The sequence below is a fragment of the Aspergillus undulatus genome (assembly GCF_047715775.1).
Source record: "Aspergillus undulatus strain CBS 261.88 unplaced genomic scaffold BDV17scaffold_59, whole genome shotgun sequence".
In the NCBI taxonomy this organism is placed as follows: Eukaryota; Fungi; Ascomycota; class Eurotiomycetes; order Eurotiales; family Aspergillaceae; genus Aspergillus; species Aspergillus undulatus.
Genome location: NW_027396663.1, coordinates 56,536 through 78,853, shown reverse-complemented (window position 1 = coordinate 78,853; position 22,318 = coordinate 56,536). Strand labels below are relative to the sequence as shown.

At 52.7% G+C, this 22,318-nt stretch overlaps 6 protein-coding genes across 6 annotated transcripts; 4 read left to right on the top strand and 2 right to left on the bottom strand.

Moving 5' to 3' along the window:
- Positions 1-59: 59 nt before the first annotated feature.
- On the bottom strand, positions 60-1,656 carry BDV17DRAFT_284244 (SET domain-containing protein; the record flags this gene model as incomplete). Its single annotated transcript, XM_073760500.1, has 8 exons — positions 60-155; positions 187-398; positions 467-592; positions 628-708; positions 766-823; positions 891-1,323; positions 1,389-1,465; positions 1,519-1,656. 8 exons carry the CDS (start codon positions 1,654-1,656, stop codon positions 60-62), a joined length of 1,221 nt encoding a protein of 406 aa, XP_073611867.1.
- Positions 1,470-3,062, bottom strand: BDV17DRAFT_272985 (uncharacterized protein). Its single transcript, XM_073758973.1, has one exon. The coding sequence runs from the start codon at positions 2,475-2,477 to the stop codon at positions 1,890-1,892; it is 588 nt and encodes a 195-aa protein (XP_073611866.1). The 5' UTR covers positions 2,478-3,062; the 3' UTR covers positions 1,470-1,889.
- BDV17DRAFT_272984 (N-terminal protein methyltransferase) lies at positions 3,048-4,391 on the top strand. Its single transcript, XM_073758972.1, has one exon. The coding sequence runs from the start codon at positions 3,229-3,231 to the stop codon at positions 3,970-3,972; it is 744 nt and encodes a 247-aa protein (XP_073611865.1). The 5' UTR covers positions 3,048-3,228; the 3' UTR covers positions 3,973-4,391.
- Positions 4,392-6,797: 2,406 nt separating this feature from the next.
- On the top strand, positions 6,798-14,066 carry BDV17DRAFT_191259 (acetyl-CoA carboxylase ACC1). The gene is made up of 3 exons (XM_073755108.1): positions 6,798-7,123; positions 7,198-7,368; positions 7,435-14,066. The coding sequence occupies exons 1-3, from the start codon at positions 6,968-6,970 to the stop codon at positions 13,966-13,968; spliced, it is 6,861 nt and encodes a 2,286-aa protein (XP_073611864.1). The 5' UTR covers positions 6,798-6,967; the 3' UTR covers positions 13,969-14,066.
- A 544-nt stretch (positions 14,067-14,610) lies between these two features.
- On the top strand, positions 14,611-16,173 carry BDV17DRAFT_294845 (uncharacterized protein; the record flags this gene model as incomplete). The annotated part of the gene is made up of 1 exon (XM_073762931.1): positions 14,611-16,173. The coding sequence occupies one exon, from the start codon at positions 14,611-14,613 to the stop codon at positions 16,171-16,173; it is 1,563 nt and encodes a 520-aa protein (XP_073611863.1).
- A 1,202-nt stretch (positions 16,174-17,375) lies between these two features.
- Positions 17,376-21,251, top strand: BDV17DRAFT_294844 (uncharacterized protein; the record flags this gene model as incomplete). The annotated part of the gene is made up of 2 exons (XM_073762930.1): positions 17,376-20,790; positions 20,857-21,251. The coding sequence occupies 2 exons, from the start codon at positions 17,376-17,378 to the stop codon at positions 21,249-21,251; spliced, it is 3,810 nt and encodes a 1,269-aa protein (XP_073611862.1).
- Between the last annotated feature and the right edge of the window lie 1,067 nt (positions 21,252-22,318).

Sequence of the window (22,318 nt, the reverse complement as noted above, 5' to 3'; positions counted from 1 at the left end):
GCGTTGCCGCGGTTGAAACCATGATTGAGAGGGTGGTGTGAGAAATCCAATCCAGTGTATCAAGCAGTATCCATAGACTTTAATGCTATCTCGCATAGTTGTCTGGCCTGGCTCCATCTCTTCGATACCGTGGGAAGCACCGTGGATAGGTAGACCTGACCCAATCACAGGAGTAGGAGACCACACAGGCGCTTCCTTGGACAGGTTTTCCAGGGCTCCAACTACTGTGAGGCTCTCATTGAGGTACAACTCAACCCAGCCCCTAACAATGTTCATCGACTTCACCAAACCCACACCCTTTTCTGGTTTGCCCGAGACGAGCCTTCGCCAGCTCTCACGATCTAAATATTTCAGATTTGCAACGACTCTGGTACGGGAGCAGACGCCCTTAGCCGTAACTTGATATTGCCTACATCCAGAATTAGTCCAACCTAGCCGCGTATCATGGCCATGGTCTGGCCGTTACCATAACGTACCCATAGAGATTGTGCAACTCTAGCTCCGCGTGCTCTCTCTGTGTGTGTGAGCGTCTTAAGCACTATGTCATCCAGAAAGATAGCATCAGACAGGTCGTTGTCCAAAAAGAAACCATCTGATTCGGATCAGTGATGTGCGTTCTTCACAGACCATGAGGCCTATACTTGCACTCGACGAATAGAAAATCATTTGGATGGGAGCCATAACTTATCAAGACTTCTTCTCCCTTTTCTGAAGGATGACGGCACGTTAATGCATCGCTTGTTGAGTTTATCTAAGAAGTCTCACGGATGCGCCCAGTTGATCTGAAATGATATTCATGGTCCTCAAAACTCGCCGCACAAGACTTTGGTTTAGTGCCAATGAAGAGAGAGAGAGGATATTGCCGTCATTTTGAATGGCATGGGAATTACGGGGTCATCGGCGTGGTTAAAGTAATCGGCGAAAGGGACCAAGCCCACAGCATCGTTCCAATCTTCTGGAGCTTCCATTTCCGCTCCTACATAGTAGAAACTCCTCGTATTGACGATTAGCCAGTTATGACAAAAGACATTCCACTCTGTCTTGGGGAACACATTGAGTATGCATTCCCACGCTTTTTTTAGGCTTGCTTGTTGTTTAGGAAGAATACTCTGATATATCGTGTCGGTACCAATGGCTTTAGGGTCTTTCGCGACGGTGCTCCACGCACCAGAAACTGAAGGCGGGAGGATATCGAGAATCCTTGAATCATGGTCATCCGGGGATGCCGAACATAGTGGGTGATGCAACCATAGAGTGGGCATGCATTCCCTCATGGTTTGCATGGTTGGCCAAGTTCCCCGCCATGCCTCCCATTGTGTAGCACTTCCGGATCTCCATGGGTAAGAAATGCCGCGAGAATTGCGTGTATAGATGTTCGTTCGGGAAACAGCCCAAGGAAGGATGCATGAATGGAGCCAATTGTCAGCATTATCCTCGACGGAACGGTAAGGAGGTCTTCGTCTTCCTTGCTGAGACGTCAGTCGCTTGCAAGCGATAACATCTAGGAATTTGGCGTACTTCGATCACTCTGGTCGCTACCATTCCCAGACCCCGCCCAGGAAGATTGGTGGGGGTAAGCCCGGAATATTTGATCCCCTGGGGCACCGCCCAATGCGTAAAGGGGCTGCAGCCAGTTGCTCCAGATTTTGTCGCCATCTTTCAGTTACATCCAAATTCGTTCAGGTAAAGCAAGTGCCGGAGAGAACGTCGGACTGCGTCTGAAGCCACGTAACATTTATCACAGGATCCATGTCTGGCCTGGAAGTTACATACTCCTGACTGATCTACCTTTTCACTATACACCATGCGCCTGGGATGTCACCCTTGTTTGGATCACTTGAGAGCTTCATTCAGGTCTAATTGGCTCCCCGCCTTGTCGCAGTACTGTATCACATGTCTCCTTCGGAAAGCACCGAGTTCGCGGATTCCGGTGTCATTCTGGAGCTCATAACACCATCCTCAAGCCACAATTGAAGACACCTAAGCCGTCGAAAGTGTTCAAGAAGCTGAATACATCGCTTCGTATGGAGAGTCGGCAGCTTGATAGTCTCATCGCCAGGGTTCCACACACCGCACCCAGTAGACGTTGTATCACTTCTATTCTCCCAAGTAAAGCCCATCGATTCAATATCGCCATGGCCAATCTTTTCAACCGAGGTGGCAAATGCTATGAAGTGGTCCATATCCTCCATTTGAATGAATGACTTACCATAGGCTAGCCCTAGCGCTTCCTCGCACATCTGTTTGTTGACTGCGAGGAGGCCCAGACTGCTGAACGTATAGTAAAATCCGCTAGAATCGCCTATTCCTCTAGAAAGAGCAAGCCCACCAAGTTTCGGAAGAAATTGTTTGGAGCGTGCTTTGGGTATGGCATACATGTAGATTCTGTCGTGGATTACACTAGGGAGGCGAGACATCGACCATATAGGGCTAGAGTCACTGCGTTGTAAGATCTGAGAACGTTTAGCTAGACCCATGCACGGATTTAGTCAAAGAGAGCAGCGTACCTTCACCACGGACATCATTTCCCGCAACTTCACTGTTATTCAAGAGCAGCGGTAGATTGAAAGCATATTGAAATGCGACATCCACTGAGAAAGAGTATTAGCCTACCTGGTGTCTGCGTTGGGGGAATTACTTTGTACTGGCCACTAGAAATCTCCTTGGGAATTGTGAGCCTATCAATAGAGCCAATGGAGACGGTTGGGCTGGAATAACTCACTTGGGTCATGCCGGACACAGGGAGAAGTGTTTCTGGGATGGGTCTCGAAGCCCCGTCGCGCTGTATCCTTGACTATTCCTCAAGCTCATCCTTGGTCTTTCCACAAGCAGTCGCCGGAACCGGCGTGAGATTGGAGTAGAAACGTGGGGCATCATCGTCGGCGTCATTCAACAGGTCGATGCTGTAGCCTAGCAACTCTTGCATCTAGCCCAAGGTAAGGAAGGTCGGCATTTAGATATTGCGATGTGCTACCCCTCCTCAAGGTGAAATCTGTCAATCTTGCTGCTGAGCGTTGAACATGTTTTGTTTGTGCTGTCTCTTTGCCAAGGTGTCCAACCGTGACAAACTTGGTTTAGCTCGTTGGCGAAAGCTTACTAATCCTTCTGTCACCCACCCTTTGTCGGAAGTGGTTGGCTCACAAAAAGAAACCAAAGACCTTTTCTAGTGTTATCAATTGTTGGCTTCGACATTGCAGGTGCCATTGGCGCACTTGAACTTCAGTAATCATGTCCTCCGAACATCCTAGTCAATATGAACGTCGTTCTGAAGCCACTCAGGTCGATATCAATATAAATACATCGGCTTCTCTTGGCTATTGGAACAGCGTTCCCGCCACAGCAAATAGCATGCTTGGAATGCTCGGTCCATATCCCTGGTATTCCCGCATCGACCTGAGAGGCTCCAGGTCATTCCTGGCCAAAATCCGGCGTCTTATCCCCGGGTGTCCGACAGAAGGGAAACTTGACCGCGGTGTCGATTGCGGAGCAGGAGTTGGACGGGTTACAGAGGGCTTCCTCCGTCACGTCTGCAAAGTGGTGGATGCAGTGGAACCCGTGGCGAAGTTCACGCAGGTGCTTGACGAGAGCGCTCTCAAGAAGGACAATGTGATTGGAGACGTCTACACACTCGGTCTTGAAGATTGGATACCTGATAAGAAATATGACTTGATCTGGATTCAGTTCTGTGTGGGTCACTTGAATGACCGGCAACTCGTCGAGTTGATTGAGCGGTGTCGTGCTGCTTTGACTGGGGCTGGGATTCTGGTGGTGAAAGAGAACATGTCGACTGACCCAAAGGGAAATGATATGTACGATGAAGAGGATAGCAGCGTGACAAGGACAAATGAAAAATTCAGGTCTATCTTCGAGGCTGCAGGAATGAGAGTCATTATATCTGATATGCAGACTGGGTTTCCGAAGGAATTCAAGCTTTTGCCGGTTCGATTCTATGCACTGCGGCCAAAAGTCTAAACTCGGGCAGCTTGGTTGCACAGAATCACCTTCAATATCAGGCTCCCCATTTCGTTAACTCGTGACTTTCGCTTAGTCTCAAGTGTCGGGTTCTTTTGCTGGATAGGCCTGGCTTGGAACCCCATGCTCTGCCCCAAAAGGCCTTAGGGAAGGACCCGTCCATGGCGCGACATATAGCCACGCAATTGATGAGAGAGAAGAGGCTCTCCCAAATCCCACCCCTGTACCTAGCTCTACATTATGCTTAGCGCACTATACCTGATAATGTGCGGCGATCGCAGGCGCATACCCTCGCTTCTGTCATCACAGAACAGTAATTGGATTGTTAGGAGCCTACAGAACGAGGCCGATGCATGGACGGAGCTATGTCTACCTCATACTGTGCGTCAAGAATCACAAGGTAGAAAGCGGGCTCGAACTATACAACAATCGCTCCTGTGACTGAAACTGCGGCATACCATTGAGCAGTATGCGGTCCGTTCATCGGCTTGTCCCGTTAGTGTGTGGTCGACCCTCTGGACGAGTTGAATCTCCAGGTTGGCTTCCGTTAGGGTAATGACTCGTCTGCTTTTCAACCCCACGGGGTTGGAAAATGCGGGTCGGCGCCAACACAATAAGTAACCCCTGCTTAAGGTTCTCGACCGTCTCGGGATTGGCTATAGAGTCAAGAGAGGGCCCTGGGGTACACCTAGATTCTAAGCTCCGTCAACATAGATATGACCACCGTAACCGCCTACTCAGTAGCTGGAGGCTTCTCCCGTCCCGCTGAGATCTTCCCTAAGGGAGTTCGTGGCAAAGGTACCATATGTATGGGGTGTAGTATATCGGCTGGATTGTCCAGGGAGCAGGTACGTCTAGCCTACTTCTATGGATTTGTAACCGCGTGAACACGCGCAGATTTACCCATTAACCTTCGCCCTGCCCCATATTTTTCGATACCCTCGGTGAAAAGACATAAATATGTATATATCATGGAGTCGTGGACGTCATCAGCATCCGTATTACAGGGGTGGATGACAATATATATGCCATGATGCTTAGTGCGATTTACTGATGTTACGCTTGCCAGTGTGGGCTCTGTATCCGGAATCCAGCCCACGGACTTTTCTGTTTGCGGGTGAGTTGCCGTGAGTTCGGACTGCTGAATCCTAAGACGGCCAACTCGGGCCTTGCACTTGCGAAAGACGTACAGACAGGCCATGATCCTGCGTCCTGGATAGACGCCGGAAGGAAATGATTATCTGAAATCGCTGGACGACCAATGGATTGAGCCATAGACACCGGTGCTCTTGCGCAATTCTACTACTAAACCGAGGCAGAGTGACAGCTTGACAAGAAACGCTTAGCCCCCACAGACTAGAAGACAATTAAGGATCAGGATCAGGATCACATGAATACTACTGAATCGGCCAGGAACTAGAACCGGAGTAGGTTAGCTTCAGCCTTAGGGATCTGTACAGAGTCACGTGAATTCGCGTCGCATTAGTCACCAAGGGGATTTGCTGAGGCCGATCTCTGCCGGAAGAAAACTCCCCCAACGCGAACACCATATGCGGGGTTGCTAATTGGTGGGATACTTGTCCGGTGCCAACAATTTCCACAACCGGTTAGTGTAGGCTCGGCAGCTGAGTACGCCTTGTATTGGGGTTACGGGCTGATATCCATTATCTGCCGATTCTTGACGGAGCATTTTGAGAGCAATAGTTGATGATCGCGTGTTGCTTTGGAGCGCTCAATAGCCTTGGCATAGTCAAAGAACCTGGAGGAACCTTGAAGAGCTACCGAACTTCCAAATGCGACCAAACCAAATGCTTGGAACATCTGAAGCGTCCGGAATTGTCAATGCGACGGTAGGAATAAACTCCCGAGCCGGACTCCCGTACTATTTCCAAGTTATCTTGAATCTTGATGATCTCACACCTACAAACTATACTCCGGCCAACATATAGTATTCAGCTTATGCACGGCTGACTACAGCAGATATGATGATGAAATTCACCTGACAAGGCACAAATGACTTCAACACTTTAGTCTCCTGGATCTCTGCTAGATTATCGCGCGTGGAATGGGGCCCGTTCAACGAGTTGAGATATATAGATTACGGCGGGTGTATCAAAATCAATTACAGCCTTATAGATTGTAGTAATCATCAATCCCGGACTGGGAGCCAACTCCAGTCTATCCAGAGTAACTTATACTCGGGGTTAAACTCAAGACAACCTGGCAATTGCCAATCCTCTTGACTTAGAGTCTCAGCGTATGAAATGTATTGATAGTGGACCTTGGAGACCAGGGGTATAGAACGGGGCAGAAAAAGTGGTGGGAAGAGGGTCGCGGGCGGCCCAACAATGCATTTTCATGGGGTGGAATTGCTTCTGGCCCGGACTCCGAAAGATTCAATACTTGGGCCGTATCCGCAATATGTTCCTGATCAGCTCGGTCTTTTTCTTCTCTTCTCCTACCTCGTTCCTGTACCATATCCTCAACTCCTTGAGGGATAAAAGAAAAGAAGAATTCAATTTCTTTTCTCCTCTTCTTACTCTTCTACCTCTTTTCTCTTCCATTCTCCTCGACTGGTGGTGGTAAGTAGTATCCGCAGTGCCTCCGTCTGCATGCGGAGGCAAGAGGGCAGCTTCCGATTTTTCTGGGACCCTCCAACTAACGTTTCTTCAGCTATCAGCCCAGCTTTGTCTCCCGCACCCTCTCTCTGCTTCTCACCTCCCTATTTGACCTTTCTCTCGGCTCTTCTTTTTTTTCGATTCTCACAGGAAAGCCGCTCCTGTGACCGACTGGGGATTACTCTCACCCCTCCCTCTTGTTTCACGAATTGAACGAAAGCCCGTATCTCCCCCTTCTTCCTCCAGGAACTCTCGGGTTGTTTTCGCCGACTTTCTTACTTTTTCTCCGATCTTCTCTTTCGAGCTGCCCCTACCCTAGTATATATCGCATGGGAAGCGCTTAATACATAATAATAAACACCTGAACGACTGCAATCATGGGCGACGGTGCAACAAACGGTCACGGAGGCTCAAGAGCCGCCAAATACAACCTCCCCTCACATTTCATTGGTGGCAACCACCTAGACGCTGCTTCCCCGAGCTCTGTCAAGGATTTCGTTGCCCAGCATGAGGGTCACTCCGTCATTACTTCGGTGAGTTTTGAGCTTTGTATACGAGGATTCGAGCGGTGGTAGCAGAAACTGACCCGCAATTCCTTTCCCTGCAGGTCCTTATCGCCAACAACGGTATCGCGGCCGTCAAGGAGATTCGGTCCGTACGAAAATGGGCCTACGAGACTTTTGGCAACGAGCGTGCCATTCAATTCACAGTGATGGCGACACCGGAAGATTTGACGGCAAACGCCGATTACATTCGTATGGCGGATCAATATGTCGAGGTATGAGATTGCCTTGGCAGGACAGATTGTATTTGAGGAAAAGGCTGACAAACCTTTTTCTTGCAGGTCCCTGGTGGCACGAATAACAACAACTATGCCAACGTCGAGCTGATTGTTGATGTGGCTGAGCGGATGGACGTCCACGCCGTGTGGGCGGGTTGGGGTCACGCCTCTGAGAACCCCCGGTTACCGGAATCTCTTGCCGCTTCTCCCAAGAAGATCATCTTCATTGGACCTCCTGCCTCTGCGATGCGCTCTCTTGGTGACAAGATCTCCTCCACAATCGTCGCTCAGCACGCCCAAGTCCCATGTATCCCATGGTCTGGAACTGGTGTGGATGAGGTCGTGGTTGACAAGAATGGCATCGTTACTGTGGAAGACGAGGTTTACAACAAGGGTTGCACATTCTCACCTGAAGAAGGTCTTGCGAAGGCGAAGGAGATTGGTTTCCCGGTCATGATCAAGGCCTCCGAAGGTGGTGGTGGTAAGGGTATCCGCAAGGTTGAGAAGGAAGAGGAATTCATCAACTTGTACAACGCCGCCGCCAACGAAATTCCCGGGTCACCGATCTTCATCATGAAGCTCGCCGGTAACGCCCGCCACTTGGAAGTCCAGCTGCTGGCTGATCAGTACGGGAACAACATCTCCCTTTTTGGCCGTGATTGTTCAGTGCAACGGCGACACCAGAAGATTATTGAGGAGGCTCCAGTGACAATCGCGAACCCTGAGACTTTCCAGTCTATGGAGCGTGCCGCTGTCAGCTTGGGTAGACTCGTGGGTTACGTCTCGGCTGGTACCGTTGAGTACCTGTACTCTCACGCTGATGACAAGTTCTACTTCCTTGAGCTCAACCCCCGTCTGCAGGTCGAGCACCCTACCACTGAGATGGTTACTGGTGTCAACTTGCCCGCCGCCCAGCTCCAGATTGCCATGGGCATCCCTCTGCACCGCATTCGCGACATCCGTCTTCTCTACGGCGTCGACCCCAACACCTCGGCAGAGATTGACTTTGACTTCTCCAAGGAAGGTAGCCTGCAGACCCAGCGCCGCCCTCAGCCCAAGGGTCACACCACGGCTTGCCGTATCACCTCTGAGGACCCCGGTGAGGGTTTCAAGCCTTCCAGTGGTACCATGCACGAGCTGAACTTCCGGTCTTCATCCAACGTCTGGGGTTACTTCTCCGTCGGTACATCGGGTGGTATCCACAGTTTCTCCGACAGTCAATTTGGTCACATCTTCGCCTATGGTGAGAACCGATCTGCGTCGCGAAAGCACATGGTTATCGCACTGAAGGAATTGAGCATTCGTGGTGATTTCCGAACGACCATTGAGTACCTGATCAAGCTGCTTGAGACGCCCGCCTTCGAGGAGAACAAGATCACCACTGGCTGGTTGGATCAGCTGATCTCCAACAAGCTGACTGCTGAGCGTCCCGATACTACTGTTGCCGTGCTTTGCGGTGCTGTCACGAAGGCCCACCAGGCCAGCGAGGCGCGCCTTGAGGAGTACCGCACCGGTATCTCTAAGGGTCAGGTTCCGTCCAAGGACGTTCTGAAGACTGTGTTCCCCGTTGACTTCATCTATGAGGGTAAGCGGTACAAGTTCACTGCCACGCGCGCCGGGCTTGATAGCTACCATCTCTTCATCAACGGCTCCAAGTGCTCAGTTGGCGTGCGTGCCCTGGCTGACGGTGGTCTTTTGGTCCTGCTTAACGGCCGCAGTCACAACGTTTACTGGAAGGAAGAAGCTGCTGCCACCCGTCTCAGCGTGGACGGCAAGACCTGCTTGCTCGAGCAAGAGAACGACCCCACTCAGCTCCGCACTCCTTCCCCCGGAAAACTGGTGAAGTTCACTGTTGAGAACGGCGAGCATGTCCGCGCCGGCCAGGCCTATGCTGAAGTCGAGGTCATGAAGATGTACATGCCTTTGATCGCCTCGGAAGATGGCATTGTCCAGCTCATCAAGCAACCCGGAGCCACTCTTGAGGCTGGGGACATTCTTGGTATCCTTGCTCTTGATGACCCCTCCCGCGTCAAGCACGCTCACCCTTTCACCGAGCAACTTCCAGAGATTGGACCCCCTCAGATTGTTGGTAACAAACCTGCCCAGCGTTTCTTCCTCCTGCACAGCATTTTGGAGAACATCCTAAAGGGTTACGACAACCAGGTGATCATGAACTCCACCCTAAAGGAACTTATCCAGGTTCTTCGTGACCCTGAGCTCCCTTACAGCGAATGGAACGCCCAGTCTTCTGCTCTCCACTCCCGTATGCCTCAGAAGTTGGACTCTCAGCTTGAGAGCATTGTTGAACGGGCTCGATCACGCAAGGCTGAGTTCCCGGCCAGGCAGTTGCAGAAGACCATGGTCCGATTCATTGAAGAGAACGTTGGCGCTGGCGATGCCGAAATCCTCAAGACCACCCTCCTTCCCTTGGTCCAGGTTATCAACAACTACCTTGAGGGTCTGAAGGTCCACGAGTACAAGGTGTTCGCTGGACTTTTGGAGAACTACGTCTCCGTTGAGAAGCTTTTCTCCGGCCCCAAGGCCCGATATGAGGACGGTATCCTTGCCCTCCGTGAGGAGCACAAGGATGATGTCGCCACCATTGTGAACTACGCTCTCTCACACAGCCGGATTGGCGCCAAGAACGACCTCATCCTTGCTATCCTCTCGATTTACCGGCCCAACCAGCCTGATATGGCGAACGTCGGCCAATACTTCAAGGCTATTCTGAAAAAGTTGACGGAGATCGAGTCGCGTGCCGCTGCCAAGGTTACGCTCAAGGCGCGTGAGGTTCTTATCCAGTGCGCTCTGCCATCTCTTGAGGAGCGTCTGTCCCAGATGGAGCTTATCCTTCGCTCCTCTGTCGCGGAGTCTCAGTATGGTGAGACTGGCTTTAGCCACCGTGAGCCTGATCTTGGCTCTCTCAAGGAGGTCGTCGATTCCAAGTACACCGTGTTCGACGTTCTGCCTCGATTCTTCGTTCACAAGGATCCGTGGGTCACTCTGGCGGCTCTTGAGGTTTACGTCCGCCGTGCCTACCGTGCCTACACCATTCAGGATATGCAGTACCACCACCAGGGTGAGCCTGCGTTCGTCTCCTGGGACTTCACCATGGGCAAGCTGGGTCAGCCTGAATTCGGTTCTCTGACTTCTGTTACCCACCCATCGACCCCAAGCACTCCTACCACTGAGCAGAACCCCTTCAAGCGCATTGCCTCCATTAGCGACATGTCCAACCTGCTAAACGACAACCCCAACGAGACTCCACGGAAGGGTGTTATCCTCCCTGTTCAGTACCTGGAGGATGCTGAAGAGTACCTGACCAGGGCCCTTGAAGTGTTCCCCAAGGCTGGAGCGAAGAAGCCCAGCGACCACGGTCTCGCTGCCTCTCTTGCTGGCCAGCGCCGCCCTGCCCCTCGTTCCGAGAGCGAGTCCACTGAGCTGACCGGTGTCCTGAATGTTGCCATCCGTGACATTGAGGACCTCGATGACGCTCAGATTGTTGCTCAGATCAGCAAGATTGTGTCTGGCTTCAAGGACGAGATGCTTGCTCGCCGTATCCGTCGTGTCACATTCATCTGTGGCAAGAACGGAGTCTACCCCAGCTACTACACCTTCAGGGGCCCCGCTTACGAGGAGGACGTCAGTATCCGTCACAGCGAACCTGCTCTGGCCTTCCAGCTGGAGCTCAACCGTCTGTCCAAGTTCAATATCAGGCCCGTCTTCACTGAGAACAGGAACATCCACGTCTATGAGGCCATTGGTAAGGGACCTGAGAATGACAAGGCTTTGGACAAGCGATACTTTGTTCGCGCCGTCGTCCGCCCCGGCCGTCTCCGTGACGACATTCCCACCGCCGAGTACCTTATCTCCGAGGCTGACCGCCTGATGAACGACATTCTTGATGCCCTTGAGGTCATTGGCAACAACAACTCCGATCTCAACCACATCTTCATCAACTTCTCTCCCGTCTTTAACCTGCAGCCCCAGGATGTCGAGCAGGCTTTGGCTGGCTTCTTGGACCGCTTCGGTCTTCGTCTTTGGCGCCTTCGTGTCACCGGTGCTGAGATCCGCATCTTGTGCACTGACCCGGCCACTGGCATGCCCTACCCTCTGCGTGTTATCATCAGCAACACCGTTGGATACATCATCCAGGTCGAGCTCTACATCGAGAAGAAGTCCGAGAAGGGTGAATGGCTCCTCCACAGCATTGGTGGTAGCAACAAGCTTGGCGCCAACCACTTGCGTCCTGTTTCCACGCCTTACCCTACCAAGGAGTGGCTGCAGCCTAAGCGGTACAAGGCTCACGTTATGGGCACTCAGTACGTGTACGATTTCCCTGAGCTCTTCCGTGAAGCTTTCCAGAATTCATGGACCCGCGGCATTGAGAAGGTTCCGAGCTTGGCCGAGCGCCGCCCTCCCCTTGGCGAGTGCATGGAGTACAGCGAGCTTGTTCTCGATGACACCGACAACCTGGTCGAGATTTCTCGTGGCCCTGGTACCAACACTCACGGTATGGTTGGTTGGCTTGTCACTGCCCGTACCCCCGAGTACCCTGCCGGCAGACGTTTCATCATTGTCGCCAACGACATCACTTTCCAGATCGGTTCCTTCGGTCCTCTGGAGGACAAGTTCTTCCACAAGTGTACTGAGTTGGCTCGCAAGCTGGGTATTCCTCGCATCTACCTCTCTGCTAACTCCGGTGCCCGTATCGGTATGGCCGATGAGCTGATCCCCTACTTCTCGGTCGCCTGGAACGACGCTAGCAAGCCTGAGGCTGGCTTCAAGTACCTCTACCTTACCCCCGAGGTCAAGGAGAAGTTCGACGCCAGCAAGCAGAAGGAGGTCATCACTGAGCTCATTCACGATGAGGGTGAGGAGCGCCACAAGATCACCACCATCATTGGTGCCAAAGATGGCCTTGGTGTTGAGTGTTTGAAGGGCTCTGGTCTCATTGCCGGTGCCACTTCCCGCGCGTACGAGGACATTTTCACCATCACTCTCGTCACTTGCCGCTCCGTTGGTATTGGTGCCTACCTTGTTCGTCTTGGACAGAGAGCTATCCAGGTCGAGGGCCAGCCCATCATCCTTACTGGTGCTCCTGCCATCAACAAACTGCTTGGCCGTGAAGTCTACACTTCCAACCTGCAGCTTGGTGGTACCCAAATCATGTACAAGAACGGTGTCTCCCACATGACTGCTGCCAACGACTTTGACGGTGTTGCCAAGATTGTGGAATGGCTCTCTTTCGTCCCCGAGAAGAAGGGTGCCCTTCCTCCCATTCGTCCCGTCTCCGACACCTGGGACCGCGATGTCGGCTACTACCCCCCGGCCAAGCAGGCCTACGACACCCGCTGGCTCATTGAGGGTAAGCACGACGAGGAAGGCTTCCTCCCTGGTCTTTTCGATGCTGGCTCGTTCGAGGAGGCTCTCGGTGGCTGGGCTCGCACTGTTGTCGTCGGTCGTGCTCGCCTCGGCGGTATCCCCATGGGTGTTATCGCTGTTGAGACTCGCTCCGTCGAGAACGTTACCCCGGCTGATCCCGCCAACCCTGACTCTATGGAGATGATCACTCAGGAGGCTGGTGGTGTTTGGTACCCCAACTCCTCCTTCAAGACTGCCCAGGCGCTCCGTGACTTCAACAACGGTGAACAGCTTCCCGTCATGATCCTGGCCAACTGGAGAGGTTTCTCTGGTGGACAGCGTGACATGTACAACGAGGTCCTCAAGTACGGTTCTTACATCGTCGACGCTCTCGTCAAGTACGAACAGCCCATCTTCGTCTACATTCCTCCTTTCGGTGAGCTCCGTGGTGGTTCTTGGGTCGTCGTCGACCCCACCATCAACCCCGATCAGATGGAGATGTACGCCGATGAGGAGGCCCGTGGTGGTGTCTTGGAGCCCGAGGGTATTGTTGGCATCAAGTTCCGCCGCGAGAAGCAGCTGGAGACCATGGCTCGCCTTGACCCCACCTACGGAGAGCTCCGCCGCGCCCTCCAGGACAAGAACCTCAGCAAGGAGAAGCTTCAAGAGATCAAGGAGAAGATGGCCGCTCGCGAGGAGCAGCTTCTCCCTGTCTACATGCAGATCGCTCTGCAGTTCGCCGATCTCCACGATCGTGCCGGCCGCATGAAGGCCAAGAACACTATCCGCGGAGCCCTCACCTGGAAGAACGCTCGTCGCTTCTTCTACTGGCGTGTGCGCCGCCGTATCAGCGAGGAGTACATTGTCAAGCGCATGCTCCGTGCTGCTCCTTCTCCCATCCAGGGCGAAGCCAGCGGAGCCATTGCCCAGGGCAACTCTGCGTCCTCTAGCGACTCTCCTCGTGCCACCCACCTCCGCACTCTGCACTCTTGGACCCCGTTCCTCGAGAGCGAGCTCGAGAACGACGACCGCCGCGTCGCCACCTGGTACGAGGAGAACAAGGAGGTCATCCAGGAGAAGATCGAAGCTATCAAATCCCAGGCTGTCGCTTCCGAGATCTCCAACCTCCTCTTCTCCAACCGCGAGAGCGGTCTCAAGGGTATCCAGCAGGCCCTGTCCTTCCTCCCCGTCGAGGAGAAGGAGGCCATGCTCAAGTACCTCGGATCCAACTAGACTGGCTCAACAAACATTTTGTCTCTTCTATCTTGGGAGTGCGAGAGTGATTTTCCTTATTTAATTAGTATCGTGTTTCATAGCGTTTCATTTTACTAAACGGAGATTTTGGCATGTCTGATGATTGATTGACTCATTGACTGATTGTCGGTGGTTTGTTCTTTGTTTGAAGTTGCTGGTTAGACGGCATATTGATATGGTATTGTTCGGTTGTTTGTTGCATATAGTTTTGCATTGTATCTATTTAGCCCTTCAATTGAGAGAATGGATCATTTCATTTATATTGGCACATTGTAGAAACGGTTTAAGAGTAGAATAATAGAAGGAACCAGCCAATTGTGGGAGACTCTCATCCTGGATGAGGTACCCCACGATCGCTTCCATCGCAGTCGGAGCTTCTCCGCAATATTCATCTGCCGAACATCGGATGGAGACAGATTCCATACATGAGGTCCATAGCCGGGACTACTAGAAAGAAGCCAAGGTGCGATCTTACCGCAGATTCTACGTCTACTCCACACTCTCTGTCCTTCTTCCAGCGCACTTGTCTCTAGGCTTAATCCTCACGTATCCATCGATTCCCTCACTTTCCATCTACACCCCCTCACTCCCAATTCCGTTACCACTTGGTACTTCTCCACAATGCCCTCATCCACACCCCCATCCTCAGTCGACGTCCTCGTCATAGGAAGCGGCAACGCAGGCCTCTGCGCCGCCCTCTCAGCATCCGAAAACGGCGCAAAACACATCCTCCTAATTGACTCCTGCCCCGCCCACTGGGCCGGCGGAAACAGCTACTTCACAGCAGGCGCATTCCGCACAGTGCACGCCGGCCTAGGTGACGTCCTCCCGCTGGTCAATAATATCGATGACGAGATCGCGTCGCGAATTGATATGCAGCCTTACACAGCGGATGATTTTAGGGGCGACATTGAGAGGATTTGTTTGGGGCGCAGTGACCCAGCCCTTGCGGGGAAACTGGTGGAGGAGAGTAATCAGGCTGTTAAGTGGTTAGCTTCGCATGGGGTGAGGTTTCAGCTCAGCTTTAACCGGCAGGCTTATGAAATTGAGGGCCGGTGGAAGTTCTGGGGCGGGATGTGTCTCAAGACGCAGGATGGTGGGAAGGGGCTTGTGGGTGATGAGATTGCTGCTGCGAGGCGGTTAGGTGTTGAGATTTTGTTCAAGACGGCTGCGAAAAGGCTTGTTCTTGATTCCAAGACCAGGGGCATACGATCTGTGATTGTGGAGGATTCTACGGGGGACCACGAAATACAAACAAAAGCTGTTGTCCTCGCAGCGGGGGGCTTCGAAGCGAACCCGCGCATGAGAGCCCAGTATCTCGGGCCTGGGTGGGACTTCGCTAAAGTTCGAGGTACACCGTATAACAACGGGTTAGTCCTCGAAATGGCCCTGCGTGATGCGAACGCCAAGGCAGCGGGGAACTGGAGCGGGTGTCACTCTGTTGCGTGGGACGCGAATGCGCCTAATAACTCCGGGGATAGGGAGATCTCCAATGAGTTTACGAAATCGGGGTACCCGCTCGGCCTCATGCTTAATACTAGCGGGGAACGCTTTGTAGATGAGGGCGTTGATATGCGGAACTATACGTATGCTATATTTGGGCGGGCAATTCTAGCTCAGCCGGGGCATGCGGCGTTTCAGGTTTGGGATGCGACTATGACGCCTTGGTTACGTGGGGAGGAGTACAGGGATGAAATTGTGGAGAGGATTACTGGGGACACTCTTGAGGATTTGGCAAGTCAGTGTGTCAAGCGTGGACTTAGGGATCCTCAACGGTTTCTTGATACGATAGCAGAGTATAATGAGGCCGTTGCTGCCTTCCAGGTGGAGAACCCAGACCGAAAATGGGACCCCGCTGTCAAGGATGGTCTCTCAACGCAGTCTAGCAGAAAACAGCTATCCCTGGCAAAGTCGAACTGGGCGACGCCGCTTACGACGGGCCCGTATGTTGCTGTCAAGGTGACCTGCGGTGTAACCTTTACCTTTGGCGGGTTGGCTGTTGAACCGGAGACTGGGGGTGTGATTTCTGCGGCGACAGATAAGTCGGTGCCTGGGTTGTTTTGTGCCGGTGAGATGTTGGGGGGGTTGTTTTATGATAATTATCCTGGGGGGAGTGGGCTTACGTCTGGGGCTGTTTTTGGACGGAGAACTGGACGGGCTGCTGCCGAGGTGGTGAGGGGGTAGATTAGGGCTCGCGAGTGAGAAGTTGGTGTAGCATATGGTGACGGGCTGATTCTTACCTGGTATAGGTTTACATATTCTCGTAAATGAAGATGAGACGAACAGACCGGAGAAGCAGCCATGAGTGCTCCCTTCGTTGGGAGTATAACAAAAGGCCAACCTAGTATATCGGCAGCAATCGGGACAGGTTGATGCATGCTCGCTGACCGGGTCAGCAAGTCGAGATGTTAGAGCAGCAGACATGCTCTGCAGACTGCAATATCCATGTACTCCATAGAGCAACAAGCAGCTGATAGGTCCTACGCCTTGGTCATATGTGCAGCTGCCAGCATCTGCCCAGGCTCCAGCAATCAAGCACCAACCTTCCGACCTTCTAGGGTTTATGATGACGCGTCTGAACCCTTAGACCCACAAGTTCGGGTCGACTAGTCGCAGCCTGTAGTAGTAGTAGTATGCGATATCTTATGAGGCCGTATCTAGATCACGAGAGTCAGGCCTGAGCTATGAGCATGGCGAGTAGTTCATTGGTGTCCTGATCATGTTTTCGAGGGCGATCCTTGAAACAGCTGCGAGCTCATTACTGGTTCGGTCGTATGGTATGACCACAATCTCATTGCCAGTGGCAGTTGGGATGATAGGAATTGTTCTGCCTGTCTCAGTTCGTAGCGGGTAGGTAGATGCTTGCGGAAGGCCTTTCCATTTATCGAGAATCCATGGACATTGTGGAATCATTCCGTGCGGTGAGACATGTTCAGATGTTTACTTTGGAGCCTGCAGGGTCTGAAGGCCACTGCATTCAGAGGCAATAGGACTGTCAAGTGTCCGTGTCCGTGAGGTGAGATTCAAGCTACAGATCGGCTCCACCAGAGTAAGGTTTCCCCACAGTGACCAATCACGCTGAGCCATTCAAGCAAAGTGGTTGCCTGGCACGTGACACATGCGGATCTGTGGCTTGGCAATGAGGCTTTGCACCACTCGCCACTCCCGATTGGTTAGGCAACAGAATTCCCTCCCACCCTCCATATTCTTATTCGAACCTGCTCCTCTCTTGCAGTCTGCTCTTGATCTCTTCATCTATGCCCTGATCTCCATCGCCAGTATCGTATCTCTGCATCTGCGCCAGCGACACCGCGCTCACGCCTGAAATGTGCTGAAACCAACCCCCCGCATCCGTCGAGTCGTCCCCACGCTCGCCTCCCGCCAAGATGTCCGTACTCCCGCGCCATGGGGGCTCATACCTCCAGCGCCGCCTCACAAAGATGTACACCGACACGAAGACATCTTGTGAGAGCGTCACCACCGCGTCCAATGCTGTCGATAACCCCGAGCTCATTTCGATCAACCGCAATTTCGTGATTCAGAAGGACAGGCTTCTGGCATGGGGTCTAGACTGGAGCGATGCGAGCGCCGCTCAGCCGAACGATATCGACGAGTCGTTGATGCAGGCCGGGTTCAGCGATGTGGTGGAGAGTGTTATGTCCTCGATTCAGAATCTACTTAGTGAGGCAGAACGTATACAGAATAAGGGAGCGTCTGATTTGCCGTCGAAGAGTGGGAAAGCTGAATCCCCTGCGGCGGATAGTCTTGGCGGTTTTTCGAACAAAACCAACTGGACTACTGCTGAGATCAATCGCTCCAAGACTCTCCTTACTGAATTGACGGCATGCATCGATGTTCTTTACGACCTTTCCGGTTCTCGTCGCGATATGACCGCCAGCGCACAGCCCTCGGGCAAGGGCCGCACCCGATCCTATCCGTCTCCTCAGACCGGCTCTGGTGAGCCCGGCCGCACAAAGCTTCAGGATTCCAAGCCATATCACGGCGCTTCTTTTGATAGTTCGCAGAGATATCAAGGCTCGCCAACTTCGAAGTCGAAGGAGGCTTTTGAGTACTCTCCCTTCACAAACCTCAATGCCGTCACTCAATCGCCCGTCTTTGAGCACCCACAACTGGAGAGGTCTTTCAGCAAGCCTTTTGTCGAATCAAAAAGCTACCTCATTGATCGATCGGCGCTCCAACTGACTGGTGCATCCCACGACAATAACCCGCCCCCGTATGAGATGGTGGCTGCCTCGACGAACTCTCGAGTCCTCGGCCGCATGAAAACGTCAGCTCTGCCTTTCCCCCACAACATCAAGGATTCCACTGTCAGTATCTTGGTTGAATATACGCCCATGGTCCTTGATGCATCTTCCAACGCTCCTTACCCCGAAGATACACGTCTAGACAACGTACACCAAACCCTTCAGCAACTGGTTCAGGATGCGCGAGTCTCTCATCTGGGCCTCTTGAACTTCCTCGGTTATTACATTGACCGACCCAACTCTCGATATGCGTTTGTATACCAAATGCCGATCGACTACTTCCCCTTCCTCCAAAATCCCACTGAGCTTCTCAATGGACTCAAGCCCAAGCCACTGGTTTCCCTTCTTCAGATGGGCGAAGACCACCCTGTACCAAGCTTGGAGACCAGGTTCCGTCTTGCCTATGACCTCTTGATGGCTGTATTGCAGCTCCGCAGCCAGAACCTTGTTCACGGCAACATCAACAGCAGCAACGTGCTCATCTTCCCCGGCCTGACAAGCTCAAACCAAAACGAACTTGGGCTCACCAATGACCTCCGCCGTCCTTACCTTACGTCCTTTGCCCAGTTCTCTGGGAACAACCCATCCCCTGAGCCACTTTCTGAGAGCATGTACCGCCATCCCGACGACAAGAGGTCGACCAACGATGATGCAGCCTGGGCCTACGACCTCTACTCTCTCGGCTTGGTCCTGATGGAGATCGGTCTGTGGACACCTATCAGTCGGTTGTGGAAGCTGAAATATAACAACTCTATCTTCAAGCAAAGAGTCGAGAGCATGTATCTCAAAAAGCTGGGGCCCAAGTGCGGCAGTGCGTATATCCATGTGGTCCAGCTGTGTCTCGACGCCCCGAACTTCCACCTCTCGACTCAGCCCTTTGATGACCTCAACCTGAGGATTCCTCAGACCTTCCACTACCCCGTCTTGGATCTCTCGGCACCGGAGAGCACCTTTGCTTTCTCCATGAACTTCCTTTACACACTCTGCAAGATTACCTGGTCATGCTGCAGGATCGATATCTTTTCCGCCCCGGGGGCTGAAGAGCTGGATGATTGTCTACCTCTCGCCCTGGTTCCTGGTTCAGAGGCTGATGCGGCAAAGCAAGCTGCACGAGAATTCAAAGCACCCACACCGGTAACCCGGAACCCAATGCCTGTCGCTCCTCCTGTTCCAGAGAGGAAGTTGATGAGGGTTGGTCTTGAAGAGAAAAAACTGAAAAAGCGCACCTTCAAGAAACTCACAACTGTTGAGATCCCCCAAGAGCATCTTAACGAGTGGAACTTCCAGATGCTACCCAAGTTAAGGAAGCTTCTACAGAAGATCTTGAAAGATTCGTCGGAATCTTGCGGCGTCAGTCTCATGATGACTGGTGACGAACTCGAAAACGCAAAGACGACAATCTGCATCACGTGTGCTAGCGTGAAAAAGGTCAGGGCTGCGCTCAAGAGGTATTTCCCTCTTGAGAGAGAGGATTGGGACTTGCTTGTGCTTCGCGGAGACATTGAGCGATCAAAAGTCCCGCGCAAGAAGCGTCGTCGGCCGGCGCGAACCGGGCCTCAGAGCACAATTGAGGCCCCTCCACCTCCACAAGACCCGAATCCCTGCTATCAGCAGTACCCTCTCTGCGGTGCCTCCATCGGTGCCTTCATGAATGATGAACATCTCCCTCCCGTGTCTTACGGTGGTGCCATCCTAGTTGATGGTGTCCCCTATGGTATGACAGTCCACCACATGCTCGAAGCTCCCAGTGACCAAGAGGATGCGGAAGATTTACATGAAGCCGTCAATGACACTCCTCTTCGGTCATGCGCAAACTGGCCCCGTGATAGGGTTTCTCAAGACCCACAGCTTCAATTCACATGGTGTGATGAAGACCCATCTGAGCGTGATTTTGAGTTCGAGATCTCTGACGATGAGGATGGCGACGACTATTACGACGACTTTGCTCTCTCTGAAGGGTATTCATCGGACGAGGGCGAGGGCGAGGGCGATGATGACTTTGGTTACGACGACGAAGATGCAGCTTCAATTGGAGACACTGCTGGAATCGACCCAGGAGAAGAGCCTGCTCTTTATGTCACGCAGCCTGCGATTGATGACGTCCGCGAAGACTTCTTTCCAAGCCCGGAGGATCGAGACGACGAGCATCTTGCTTCTCACACTTTTGGGTACGTCCATGCATCATCGGGTGTTCGCCGCTGGACGCGAAAAGGGCTCAGACATGAAATTGACTGGGCTCTGATAAAGATCAACGATGATCGCATGGACGCGCGTAATATCGTCTATGACAAACCTTCGCTCTCTCCAGTCGCACTAGCGCGACGGAGATTGGGCGAGCCAATCCCGCCACAGCAACGAATCCCCATTCACTTGAACGACATTGCGCGGTTAGAGGAACTCGGTGGTATGGACGTCCACTGCTGCGGACGGACCAGCGGTTTACAAACAGGACAGATCTCAAAAGCAATGACGATAGTCAAACTCCATGGCCGGCACACATTCTCCACAAGCTTCGGGGTGGACGGGAACTTTGGAGGTGAGTGAGTGCAGCTCACCAACCACCCAACTCATGTTCTTCTCATGCTGACTTGACTGCTTCTAGTCCCCGGTGACTCTGGCGCCTGGGTCTTCCACAAGTCCACCGGCCGCGTCTGTGGCGCTGTCCTAGCTTGGTCCGATAAGAGTCGAACGGCCTACATCGCGCCGATGGAGGTCCTCCTCGAGGACATCGCTCGCACATTGCAGGCAACAAATGTCACTCTTCCTGGCCGGCCCGACGAGTCGCTCTACATGCAACAACCTATCCCTCAGAACCCGCGGTATCAAGCCCCTCTCCCCTTACCTGATCAACTTCCCGTCGATCTTCAGCGAATGCGACTCGACGATCAGAGCGTCGGCACCGTGCATACGAGTCGTGGACTCAGAGACCCGTATCAGAATTTACCGCCCATCCTTACGCCTGGGCCGGGGCGCAGTCTGGAAAGACAGATTGCGTAGCTCACTCAGTCTATTCACCTCAGTCCATCCTCTTCTCCATGTTCTTTCTATCCTACCTACCCTGTATATACCCTCGAGCCTGTCTTGACTCCTACCCACGATGACACCTTCTAACGACCCTTGGCTTTTGAATTAATACCCCTGTTGCAATCCTGATGATGAGAGTAAATATTGAACAAATGTATTCCTACCTAATGTACCTTGAAACATCTTCTCGCCTCCGTACGGAGTCCAATTACGTAGACGGTAACTTCGTGGCCCCAGAATATGACAGGTCCCAACGCATGACCCCGCATCTCCGACGCGTTGTTTAACCCCCGATAAGATAAGCCGATAACGAGTCCCCCTCGACCTATGTATACTCCCCTATCCCTATTACCTCTTCCCCATCATATCCCAACACCACCAAACACCCACCCAAAATGGCAAAGGTCATGACCCTAGCAGACACCATCGCCAAAGTAACCCGGCACGGCCTCGTCCCAACCCCCGACCTAATCGCCACCCTCAACGGCAAAGTTGAGATTAGGAGGAGCGTCATCAAGCACAAGCACAAGCACAACCAACGCCGAAAATGCAAACCCCAACCCCAACTCCAAAAAGCGCAAAGCCTCCGACGCCACCTCCGTCTCTTCAGACAGTAAAAGCGACGGCGAGGCTTTCGCAGCCCTCATACCAGATGACTTCTGCGTGGTAGGTGAGTTTACCGTCGGAGGTACTTGCCGTCCAAGAAATTGGTTTGCTGTCTTTTGTCGAACATATCCTTGCCATTGGGTATCTTCTCGTGGCACCTGTTTGTGATTTTTGAGAAGAGCCATTCGTTGACGAGCGGCGGGTTGGTGGAGGGTTGGGGGATTTCGCAGGCTATATAGTTAGGCCTTCTGCTGGGTGATCGTCTAGGGAGCTGGGTGAGTCGGGGTTGTATGTAATGAGGTTCTCGTCCCAGTTATCGGGATACTTAACCTGGCGCCATTCATAAAAGACTGGTGTCTCGAAAATGTGAGAGATGTACGCCCCTTCCCTGCTGACAAGGAGAACTGCAGTGCAACCGTGTAAGGCAGCCGTTT